Below are 12,740 nucleotides of genomic sequence, written 5' to 3' on the forward strand. Positions count from 1 at the left end.
GAGAGGGTCATTCAAGTGTAGCACGTGTGTGATTGCGAGGCTGTGGTGTGTCTAGGGGCCAGGTCACACTGCCAAATTCTTCCAAGCCGTCTTGTACGCAAATGTACAGAGGAAGGTTAGTGTGACCCCCGTTGTCCTCACAGGAAGCCGGAAGCCATTTATTGTGACTGATCGCAGAGGTTACAGCTGACTCCCCACGTGTACAGTCTTATTTGCACGAGGTTGTCCAGACATGGAGGTATCCAAAAATTGCATGGAGGAATTTGGCATCGTGAACTGGACTGAACCCTACCGAATGAGACCGCAGCTGAACTGGGACGGGTCAACCCAGGTTCCAGCCTAGCAGTTGAATCCCTAGGAAGGGACAAATTAAGCATTTTCTCAAGCAACGTGGGCCCTTTTCTTAGTGGAAAAACAAGATGTTCCTGAAGACAGGCATTGCTCAAAACATGCTGATTTTTCTTCCATAAAAAGCATACAGCTGGTACTGCAGTGTGGATTTTTCAGCCATTGTTCACAGGTTATTCTTGTCCCTAACCAACAGATTGCCTTCTTCCTATTTTTATTAGCCCCTTGGGTAGTAAGGGATGCTTAACCAAAGAAGAGCAAATAAAGGAACAAATTTGCTGATAACACTTAACATTTATATAACGCTGTTCAGTTTTCAAAGCGTTTCACATATATTATCACAGTAATCCTTACAACAGTGGTGTAAGGTGGACAAGTATTATTATTCCCATATTGCAGATGGGGAGGGCTTATGCTGAGAGACTTTCCCAAGGCTATCTCTATCTATCTATCTATCTATCTATCTATCTATCTATCTATCTATCTATCTATCTATCTATCTATCTATCTATCTATCTATCTATCTATCTATCTAGGTTGAAGGAGCTAGGTATGTTTAGCCTGAAGAGGAGCAGACTGAGAGGGGATATGATAACCATCTTCAGGGATCTGTGTTGGGACCGGTGCTTTTCAGCCTGTTCATCAATGACCTGGAGTCGGGGTTAAACAGTGAAGTAGCCAAGTTTGCAGATGACACCAAATAATTTAGGGTGGTTAAAACAAAATCAGACTGTGAGGAGCTCCAGAAGGATCTCTGCATACTGGAAGAATGGGCATTAAAATGGCAAATGAGATTCAATGTGAGTAAGTGTAAAGTGATGCATATTGGGGCAAAAAATCCCAACTTCGCATATACACTGATGGGATCTGTGCTGGCAGCGACAGACCAAGAAAGGGATCTTGGGGTGGTAGTGGATAGCTCAATGAAGATGTCAACCCAGTGTGCGGCTGCTGTAAAAAAGGCAAATTCCATACTGGCCATAATCAGACAAGGAATAGAGAATAAAACTGCTGATATCATACTGCCCTTGTACAAATCTGTGGTGAGACCACACTTGGAATACTGTGTACAGTTCTGGTCACCACACCTAAAAAAGGATATTACAGAGCTTGAGAAGGTGCAGAAAAGAGCAACCAAAATGATTAGGGGACTAGAGCAACTGTCCTATGGGGAGCGGTTAGGGCTGTTTAGCTTGGAAAGAAGGCGGCTGAGGGGAGACATGATAGAGGTCTATAAATGCATGGTTTGGAGAGAGTGGACAGGGAGAAGTTTTTCTCTCTCTCCCATAATACTAGAACACGGGGTCATCTGCTAAAGCTGGAGGGTGAAAGATTCAAAACAGATAAAAGGAAGTATTTTTTCACCCAACGCATAGTTAAATTGTGGAACTCCCTGCCCCAGGATGTGGTGATGGCTGCCAGCTTGGAGGGCTTTAAGAGGAGAGTGGACATATTCATGGAGGAGAGGGGTATTCATGGCTATTAGTTAGAATGGATACTAGTCATGCTGCATGCCTATTCTCTCTAGTATCAGAGGAGCATGCCTATTATTTTGAGTGCAGTGGAACACAGGCCGGATGGTGGTGCTGCAGTCGTCTTGTTTGTGGCTTCCTAGAGGCACCTGTTTGGCCACTGTGTGAACAGACTGCTGGACTTGATGGGCCTTGGTCTGATCCAGCAGGGCCTTTCTTATGTTCTTATGTTTGAGTACTTGAAAGGCTGTCATATAGAGGAGGGTGCTGAGTTGTTTTCTGTTGCCCCAGAAGGTCGGACCATGGGAGGGTGGGCATCTTCTGGGCATGGAGCAGGGGTTCACTGGGTGTGTGTGGGGGAGGTAGTTGTGAAATTCCTGCATTGTGCAGGGGGTTGGACTAGATGACCCTGGTGGTTTCTTCCAACTCTGTGATTTTATGAGATTAGTGCCATGAGACAGCTAGGAAGCCCAGTAGCAGCAACTCCTTCGTCTTATGTTTTGCCCCCCCTTTTTGGTTTATAATTACTTACCTTTTCATTGTCTCCAGGAGTGGTTTGGGAAGCGCCTCCTCTTGCCGGTTGTCCCAGGCCGAGTCAGAGCGCAGGTGTCGATTCCCTGGCGGAAAACTCTGCAGCGGCAGAGGCCACTGCGACTGCGGGGTTTGCATCTGCCAAGTGACGGAGCCAGGCAAATATTATGGACCGCTGTGTGAATGCCATGAGTGGGTATGTGAAACATACGACGGGGAGACTTGTGCAGGTAAGCTAGACTTGTTGTCCAACAAGGATCCCATGGTGCTTTTCGGTTGTGTCTAGATTCAGTGGGCATTGGCAAATGCTGGGCAAAAAAAAGGGTGAAGTCAGAGTAATGGGTGCCTTTCCAACTGTGCTTTTGGGCTTGGCTGGAGTTTTGTGGTACTTCTGGGAGCGCTGACGGCAGCGGCACTGAACATCTTGAAGGCTCTGGGCAAGAACAATGAGCCATGTGGCAAGATCGCCATTAAAGTGCCACTTTAAAGACAGTGATAACAAGAGATCTCCAGCTAGTACCTGGTGGTTGGCAAACCTACTCATTACCTGTGGGTCTCTTTGGTTTATGCACAGGCCTCTCCACAGTATCATCTGCTTCATTTTCAGAGTTTGTAAATCAGGTTATGACACACCACAGCCAGGTAAGCTGTTATTAGCAACACCAAGTTGTATTGTACAATACTTTTCCCTTCCTTCCTTTGTATTGTCTGCTCTTGCTTACATCCTAGCTACAAAGGATAATACCATGTAATTATTTGCTGTGCAAGGAGATGACTGTTTGAAATGCACACCTGCGCACTTTCAGTTCTGGACCACAGCATGCAAACCTAAATGGTGGGAAGGAGCATCAGGAGAGGAAAAGGATTAAACGTTTGGATCCTATGAATTAGTTGCTTGTGTGCTAACTTGTCTCTGTTTCAGAGCACTCTTCCTCTTCTGATAAAACTTGTGTTGGGGCAAGAGTCCATTGAAAACCATTGACCTTACACCAATGGAAATTTTAGGAGAAAAGGAAGTGTGCTCCGTGTCAAAGAGTAGCTAGCATACATGGAACTCGTTTATAGGATCCAAGCCTAATTGTTTCATGCACTGTATTGACTTTGACATTTGGTGTTTCTTTAAGTCTTTTGTGCAGACTATGGCAGATGAGCACTGGTTAACTTTAGGGTTGCCAGGTCCTCTTCGCCACCAGTAGGAGGTTTTTGGGGTGGAGCCTGAGGAGGGCAGAGTTTGGGCAGGGGAGGGACTTCAATGTCATAGAGTCCAATTGCCAAAGTGGCCATTTGCTCCAGGGAAACTGATTTATGTCGGCTGGAGATAAGTTGTAATAGCAGGAGATCTCCAGCTAGTACCTGGAGGTTGGCAACCCTAGTTAACTTAGCTACAGCAGAGTACCAAGACCCACCTGCTCTTATTTCCACACAGACGTGCCCTAGATGCCCTGGTTAAAGACAGCTTGCTAGCGGGTATAATGTACTGTTCTTTAAGTACCTCCCCTGTGCATTATAGAAAAAGTTGTAATGCTAACACGAGATTCTAGCATATGGCATCTACCCTTTCGAGGGACTCCTGCCTCTGGGAATTTGACCTGATGTGACTAGAAACTGTTTTCAAATATGATTATAGCCACGACAATATTTTTAGATTTTGTTTAGTTGCTGAGATTAGCTGAATTAAGACATGTAAAGGGCTGAATAGCACAGAAGTAGAGAAAAACACCATTTCTTCCTCCATTGGAATTCTGGGAACATCATTGTGGTAACTTCCTCTCATTTCCACATTTTCTCAGTTCCGTGTAACATGTCAATTTTTCAGGCCAGAACCCACAATTAGGTCAATGTGAATGTTACGGAGAACGCCATTAATAATAAATGCGTCCAGAAACGGCCTTGGCAGATTTCATGGGGGGGGGGGGGAATAGCAGCTTATTTTAGCCACAGTGTAGTTAAGAATAATGTCCAATAATAACATGAAGAGCCCTACAATGTGAAAATTATAAAAAATGTTAACACATTGCCCTGGACATTGCAGGGTTGCTGTTTCAATAATTAATAATGGGAACAACAAACACAGCGGGAGAGAAAATAATGGGAATTTACAATTTTTTAATACTGGGGGGGAAGGAGTAGTTGTTAAAAATACACTACACTGCTGTTTTAGCAGGATAGGAAACTTTAAAGCCAGTGTGATGTCGTGGTTAAGAGTGGTGATTTGGAGCAGTGGACTCTGATCTGGAGAACCAGGTTTGAGTCCCCTCTCCTCCACATGAGCGGCAGATGCTAATCTGGTGAACCGGGTTGGTTTACCCACACCTACATATGAAGCCAGCTGGGTGACCCACTTGTACTTTGCCTTAACGTTGTCATATGACAGTAGAAAACCAACATTTGTAAATCATCTTAAAGCTGAGAGTTGTAGTGCCCGTTACGTCATTGTGAAAGGAAAATAAAAGCACTGAGCACTGAATTTTTGTTTCCGAGATCCTAGCTGCAAACAATAACCACTATATAACTCTTACCTTTTTGTCTTGCTGGGCTGTGGCAATTTCAGCCCTAGTAGTAATGTATTTTCTGAATCCAACTGAAAGTGGCAATATGAATATTTTATCCAATGGCCAGAGCCTCTAAATTTTCCTTAGTGGTGACTTTTCCAACCTAACATTCATTGAATGTTCTGTTGGAATGTTAGGAGGAAAGGAAGAATTAGGATCAAATAGTTTAATCATATGTCATTTATGCATGGGAGTTTTACCTGAGGTTCGTTGCTGGCTGGACCCACACTTTCCTTTTGGGAGTCTATGCACCAGCAGTCTCCAAGCTCAAATCAGGAAGTATTTGAATTCCTGCCCCTTGAAATGCTGCATTGTATTTGGCTGTAGTGAAAGAAAAGTTCCCTCCCCCCAAACCCAATTGCCACGTAAAAAAGCATTTTAAGAACATAAAACAAAAAACGGAGCAATCTGAAAGGGCGGGGGGAGAAATCCAAGCATCGTTTTTAAAAAGCCTTTCTTCTGCTCAGAAAGAGCTCCCAGGAAGCAGGAAGTATTTGAATCCCCGCCTGTGGACATGCTGCTTTGTAATTGGCTGTGAACGAAATAATGCTTGTGTGTCCTGCACTTTGCCTTATGCACAGAGATTTCACCTGGGCTGAGCTCAGGGGAGAGTGAAGAATCAGGGTAACAGAGAGGAATAGGAAGGTCCAGGATTTGTGAGGGCTGGCAGCGAGGTCACCTCTAACGGAGGGAAAACTCATGCATAACTCCAAGGAACTACCAAGACAGATGGGGGGTGAACATGAGTGAAAGTACCCATGCTTAAACGACCATAGTCTCTTGCCCTAGCCTTTGCAACTTCATATTCAGTGGTCTTCTCCTATTTTAAAGAGGTCAATTATTCTGCTTGTTTCAACCTCCTCCCATGCATTTTTATTTGACTTTCTGTTTAAATAGTATTGGTGTCAGTTAGACCCCAATGAAGGTGAAAGCCTGAATGTTCAAGATACTGTAGTGTCAAGCAGCATGGGGAAAACTTAATGCGACCATTACTTTATTTTGATGCACATCCTACTCTGTAGCAGGGTCCGTCTCTATTCTCTTTCAAAGAACCAGTCTTATTTTTTCCATTTGGAAATGCCTTGTTAAATGTCACTAGCTTGAACTGGAGTTGTCATTCTTTAGGATTCAGCCTCCCTGCCAAGTATATCCCAAAATGAAATCTCCGATTGAGTTCATCATGTTTCCAGCACACTTACGTATTAATGTGCAGGGTCTGAATACCAAGGCACTTGACAGTGTAGTATGTGTCAATTACTTGTAGTAGAACTATTAGAGTTTCTTGACAGAGCTTTAACCAAAAGAGTAAACACCCTCTTGGCTTTTAAATCAATGGAGAATAAGCTATTGCCTAATCAAGTAATATAGAGGGTGGAATAGAGTCTTTAACTCCATACGTAGGAAGGCTCAGGCAGTGATCCCTGCAGTGTTACAAGCATGTCTGTAGTTTCATCTGTGAAATATTGGCAGGGATGTTGATGCTCCAGTTAAGATAAGGAAGTGTAAAGCATTAAGTATTGTCGTTATTTAGACCTCCAGGATAAGTGAGTGAGTAGCATACCAGGAGTCTATGAGACCCTGCAGAAATTATCACTGGGCATTTTATACATCTCAGGAGCCATCCCTGCAAATCTGTACTTTGTTCTATAAACAGAATAACAAACCGTAATATAATTTCAATTTTTTTCCATTAAATTGGAGTCCTTGTCAAATACATCTCATTTGTAGGGTTGTCAATCTCCAGGTACTAGCTGGAGATCTCCTGCTATTACAACTCATCTCCAGCTGATAGAGATCAGTTCACCTGGAGAAAAGGGCTGCTTTGGCCATTGGACTCTATGGCATTGAAGTCCCTCCCCTCCCCAAACCCCGCCCTCCTCTGGCTCCACCCCAAAAAACCTCCCACTGGTGGCAAAGAGGGACCAGGCAATCCTTCTCATTTGGGTATCTGATTACTGAAATGCTTTTCATGAGGGCAGGAGAGTTAAATATTGTCTAATGCTTGTGGTCCTGGACGTGACATTTTTGCCAGTACTAATATTCAAAAAAAGAGACAGTCTCCTATTCACAGGGTTTGATCTACTCCTGCAATGTCTGCTTATTCCTCTCTTCTTGCTGCAGTGTTCTTCACATGACCACATATTTTTCTGTAAGGTTCCCTAACCTTCAGTAGTTTCTTTTCAGGGGGAGCAGGAGGTTACTGTGGGAAGGAAAAGACCATAAAGATTACTTCTGCAAACTTGTTCCATTTGTAGAAGCTTAGATCAACCTCCTGGTATCTTGCATCCTCTCTTACCAATGCACTAATATTCATGAGGGCTGCATTATTCATACACCAAACCCAAGTGCTAATGTAACTTCGGCTAGTTCCTCTGAAAATAGTTGATATTCTTCTCTTATTTTGATTCATTTTTAATTAACACATATTCATCTTTCCCATGTTCCATTTCCTACTCTGAGTGCAATTGTTACAGTACAAAAAAAAGTTTCTTATTATCCAAGCCTGAACAACTTGTGATCCAGCACCGAGCCAAATGCAACCCATCAGAATTGTATGTGTGTGTGTGTTGTGCTGTTAAGTCACTTCTGACTTATGGTGACCCTATGAATTAATGACATCCAAAATGTCCTATTATTAACAGCCTTGCTCAGGCCTTGCAAACTGAAGGCCAAGGCTTACTTTACTGGGGAGGGGCCATGGCTCAGTGGTAGAGCATCTGCTTGATGTGCAGAAGATCCCAGGTTCAACCCCCGGCATCTCCAGTTAAAGGGACTGGGCAAGTAGGTGATGTGAAAGACCTCTACCTCCGTTCTGAGTAGACAATACTGACTTGATGGACCCAAGGTCTGGTTCAGTATAAGGCAGCTTCATGTGTTCATGTGATCAATCTATCTCATGTTGGGTCTTCCTGTTTTCCTGTTGCCTTCAACTTTTCCTAGCATTATTGTCTTTTGCAGTGAGTCTTGTCTATCATAATGTAACCAAAGTACAAAGTAGTCATTTTAGCTTCAAGGGAGAGTTCAGGCTTGATTTGAGCTAGAACCCACTGGTTTGTCTTTTTGGTGGTCCATGGTATCTGGAAAACTGTCCTCCAACATTACATTTCAAACGAATTAACTTTCTGTCAGTTTTCTTCATTGTCCAACTTTCACTCCCAATACACCTCAATACGGCTGATCTGACCACCTGGATCCATGCCATGGTGACATTGAGGCTAGACTACTGTAACACACTGTACATGGGTCTCTCCTCAAAATCAGTTTGGAACGTCCAGCAGATACAGAATGCTGCAGCTTGGCTATTATCAGGATGTAGATGAAGCATGCATATTACTCCCATTCTGCAGCTACTCCATTGGCTGCCCAACAGTTACTGGGTTCAATTTAAGGTCTTGACTACCACATACAAAACCCTTCATGGCCAGCATGGTGTAGTAGTTAAGAGTGGTGGTTTGGAGTGGTGGACTCAGATCTGGAGAACCAGGTTTGATTCCCCACTCCTCCACATGAGCGGCGGAGGCTAATCAGGTGAACTGGATTTGTTTCCCACTCCTACACACGAAGCCAGCTGGGTGACCTTGGGCAAGTTACAGCTCTCTTAGAGCTCTCTCAGCCCCACCTACCTCACAGGGTGTCTGTTGTGGGGAGGGGAAGGGAAGGTGATTGTAAGCCGGTTTGAGTCTCCCTTAAGTGGTAGAGAAAGTCAGCATATAAAACCAACTCTGCTTCTGCTTCTTCTTGGACCCTCATATCTGTGAGACTGTCTCTCCCCCTTTGCTCCACCACCCCATGGCTTCATTCATCTTAAATGAGTCTTCTGCAGATACTAACCTGCAAATGGGCAAAATCGACAACTGCCCCTACACGTGCCTTCTCCGTTTTGGCCCCTACCTTGTGGATTGGTCTGCCTGAGGAGGTCAGGAAGGCTCCCACTCTCCGGGTTTTCCTCAAACTATGCAAAACTGAATTATTCAGGAGAGCTTTCCTACATGGGCAATAAGATTGCATTGTTCAAAATGATTCACAAAGTTACTTGGTCAAATTATTAGGGACTGTGGTCTATACTACTGGGTATACCTTGCTGTAAGTTGGATCCTATTATGTAGTCTTGCATCATTTTATGTGTCACGTTTACACCTATGCTTTGCTTCAATTCTATTTTTTAGATTTCTGGTTGGTTCTACAACCCAAATCCTATATCGTTGTTTATTAAATGTCCCATCCTGTTGATTGTATTGACTCACTCTGTGTAATCTGCTTTGAGTCCCAGTGAGAAAGGCGGACTATAAATAATGTAAATAAAATAAAAGAATGGGGAATACTATAGTATGAATGATCTTGATCTTGGTTGCCAGCAACATATCCTTACACTTCAGAATTTTTTTCTATTTCCTTCATGGCTGCCCTTCCAATCTCAATCTCCTTCTGAGTTCCTGGTTGCAGTCTCTCTTTTGGTTTATGATGGAGCAAAGGAATAGAAAATCTTGAACAATTTCAGTTTCTTCAGCATCAGCCTTAGATTTGTGTAATTCCCCAGTAGTCAATACTTTTGTCTTCTTGATGTTCAGCTCTAATCCTACTTTGGCACATTCTGCTTTAACCTTTATCAGTAGTCGTTTCAGGTCTTTACTATTTTCTGCTAGTAATGTGGTGTCATCTGCATATCTCAAAGTGTTAATGTTCCTTGCACAAATTTAACTCCGCCCTCATCTAAATCTAATCCAGATGTCTTTATGATATGTTCTGCATACAGATTGAACAGATTGTCTGACACCTTTGCCAATTGGAAATCATTCTGTTTCTCCATAATCTGTCTTAACAGTATCCCCTTGATCAGACTACAGGTTGCACATCAAAACAATCAGATGCTGTGGAACACCCATTTCTTTTAAAACTAACCATAGCTTTTCATGATCCACATAGACAAAAGCTTTGCTGTAATTTATGAAACACAAGCTGATTTTCTTCTGAAATTCTCTTGTTACCTTGATCTTCCTTTTGTTGTGGACATAACCAAAAACCCCTTTTTTGTTGTTTTTAACTTCCCTGGCAAGCCGAAGCTCATTCTGCGCTTTAGCCTTCCTAACTTTCTCCCTGCATATGTTGGCTACTTGTTTGAATTCCTATTTGTTGATTTCACCCTTTTTCCATTTCTTGTACATGCCCTTTTTAAATCCTATCTGGTTTTTTCAAACCGCTACCATTTTTTCTCCTCATTGGAACTGATTGAAGTTGTGTGATATGATAACCATCTTCAAGTACTTGATGGGCTGTCATATACAGGATGGTGGAGTTGTTTTCTGTTGCCCCATAAGGTCAGACCAGAACCAACAGGTTGAAATTAAATCAAAAGAGTTTCCAGCTAAACATTAGGAAGAACTTTCTCATAATTAGAGTGGTTCCTCGGGAGGTGGTGAGCTTTCCTTCTTTGGAGGTTTTTAAGCAAAGGCTAGATGGCCATCTTTCAGCAATGCTGATTCTGTGAATTTAGGCAGATCATGAGAGGGAGGGCAGGAAGGGTTGCACCAGTGTTTGGCTCTTGTGACCCTTTCTTACATGCCCAGGATAATGCTGACCGCCACTTCGGGGTCACAAAGCAATTTTCCTCTAGGCCATATTGGCTAGGGATACTGGAGGAATATTTTTTTTTGCCATGTTCTGGGCATGCAGTAGGGGTCACTGGGGTTATGCAGGGGAGGCAGTTATGAATTGTGCTGGGGGTTGGACTAGATGATCCTGGTCATCCCAGTGCTATGATTCTGATTGGTGTGTGGACTTGGCAGGCAAAAATGCAAGGCTGGCAGTGGGTTTTCTTTGTTAGGGTGGGTCACAAATTGTTTAGGCTGCTCATTGACAGAAGCCGCAACCTGATGTACAGATAAGGATCAGGGATTATTATCGGATGTATGCAGTTAATCGGCATTTCTGTGATTGCAAAACAAAATGTATTAGTTTTTGCTTATATCAGGTATTGCAATCTGCAAAATGCTATGTCAAGGTATTCTGAGCATGATATTAATGTTGTCTGAGGATAAACTGGAGGCTTTTCCCCCCATTCTTATTATGGTACATGGGGAAATTCTCATTTTGTTCCTGTTGGGCTGTTCAGTTTAATGAAGACCTTTTCCTTAATCTTTACTTTGAGATTAATGATGATCCTGGGGAGATTAAATGAGCGTATTTCAAAAGGGTTGCTTGTAATACCGACTCCGCAGAAGTGTTGATAACAAAATAGATTGCAGAAGTTGTGTCTGAGAAAAGCAAGGAAGCAATACTTTCTAGTCCATTAAAAGCCATGTTTTGATGCATTTTTTGAATACTAGATAAGTTATTCAGTAATGCTAATGGACACAGGGATAAAGAAGAGTGTAACAGAAAGCTGGTACAAATTAAGAAGCAGATCACATGGTCAGCAAATATTTATTTTTACTTTATTTTTGACATTTACAAGAGTGGTGCCTGCCTCTCTTCCTCCCCCCAAAGCTGGCCCATCTTTCCCAAGGGATCCAGTTCATGCCTGCCCTCCAGACTTTGGACTTTGCCCTCCAGAATGCTCTGGACTTTGGTTCTGTTCTAGCTTTAGACACCAGAATGAGAAGGATCTTCTCAGGAGCTGGGACCTATTTGTTGATCTGGAAGCTGGGACTGGAGCACAAGAGATGGAGCCTTGTGAACCAGTTGATCCAACAAGAGTCCCTTACCAGCTCAAGGCTTAGATAGACTGGAGGGAAGCATCTCCACCTGCTCTGAAGACAGCTCCTGGAACATCTGGCCAGGGCTTAATTGGGCCAGAATCCTCCAAATGCTCATGCTCACTTGAGCGATGGTCTGGCTCGGCAGCTGGGGCATGGGCTGTAAGCCTGGCACTGTGTCTCTGCTCACCTTCTTCTGTATAGGCTCACTGTCTCTTATGCTTTTGTGGGGTTGGGCAGAGCCTGGAGGGCTGGTTGTCCAGGATCTGGCCCATCACAGCTGAGGGATAATATCTGACACCGGAGTGTCTACTGGAAGCCCTGGTAGTAGGGTTGCCAGGTCCCTCTTCGCCACTGGTGGAAGGTTTATGGGGTGGACCCTGAGGAGGGCTGGGTTTGGGGAGGGGAGGGACTTCAATGCCATAGAGTCCAATTGCCAAAGTGGTCATTTTCTCCAGGTGAACTGATCTCTATAGGCTGGAGATTAGTTGTAATAGCAGGAGATCTCCAGCTATCACCTGGAAGTTGGTAACCCTACTTGGTGGCAAAGTTGTGTGGCATGTTGTTAGGTAGCCACTGCCACACCTGGATTAGTCATGCATGGAAGAAAATCGTCTGGTGGTTTCTGCTGGGTGTGACTGATATATCTACTCTCCAGGACAGGTGGGAAGCAGCAGAGGTAGACTGGAAGGCCAAAATAACCTTTGAAAGAGCCTCCCCCCTGACTTTTATTGACAGAAACCAAGGTTTGAAGGCTGGCAAGTTGTGGTTGCCTAGATCCCCACAGTGACAACTGGGATCTCAGAGGACATTCATTTCTCAAAGACATAGGTGCTGTTTATATTATTAGGGGGGTTAACCCCCTGATGTTTTTTTTTTAAGATTTCAGATGGTTCTGCAAATCTAGGGCTTTCCTCAGGTTTGTTTATATGAACTATCTTGTCTGTTCGTGGTTCACGTTGAGAATTAAATATGCTGATAGACCGTTCCTCCGTAAATCTCTCCAACCCCCTTTAGAAATCCATCGAAGCCAGTGGCCATCACCATATATTGTGGCAGAGAGTTCCACAAGTCAACTAGCATTGTATGAAGTAGTACTTCCTTTGGTCTGCCTTGAACCTGTTGAAAGTCAATTTCATAAAGGT

General features: G+C 43.6%; 1 protein-coding gene across 1 annotated transcript in view; it reads left to right on the plus strand.

Annotated features, from left to right (window-relative positions):
- The first annotated feature begins 232 nt into the window (after positions 1 to 232).
- Positions 233 to 12,740, plus strand: part of ITGBL1 (integrin subunit beta like 1) — a 172,281-nt gene continuing 159,773 nt past the window's right edge. Inside the window, exons 1-2 of the mRNA XM_056862142.1 lie at positions 233 to 321; positions 2,370 to 2,581. Of these exons, the coding sequence (XP_056718120.1) occupies positions 233 to 321; positions 2,370 to 2,581 (301 nt within the window). The remainder of the gene's footprint in view (positions 322 to 2,369; positions 2,582 to 12,740) is intronic.

Source organism: Euleptes europaea, chromosome 16, assembly GCF_029931775.1.
Source record: "Euleptes europaea isolate rEulEur1 chromosome 16, rEulEur1.hap1, whole genome shotgun sequence".
NCBI lineage: Eukaryota > Metazoa > Chordata > Lepidosauria > Squamata > Sphaerodactylidae > Euleptes > Euleptes europaea.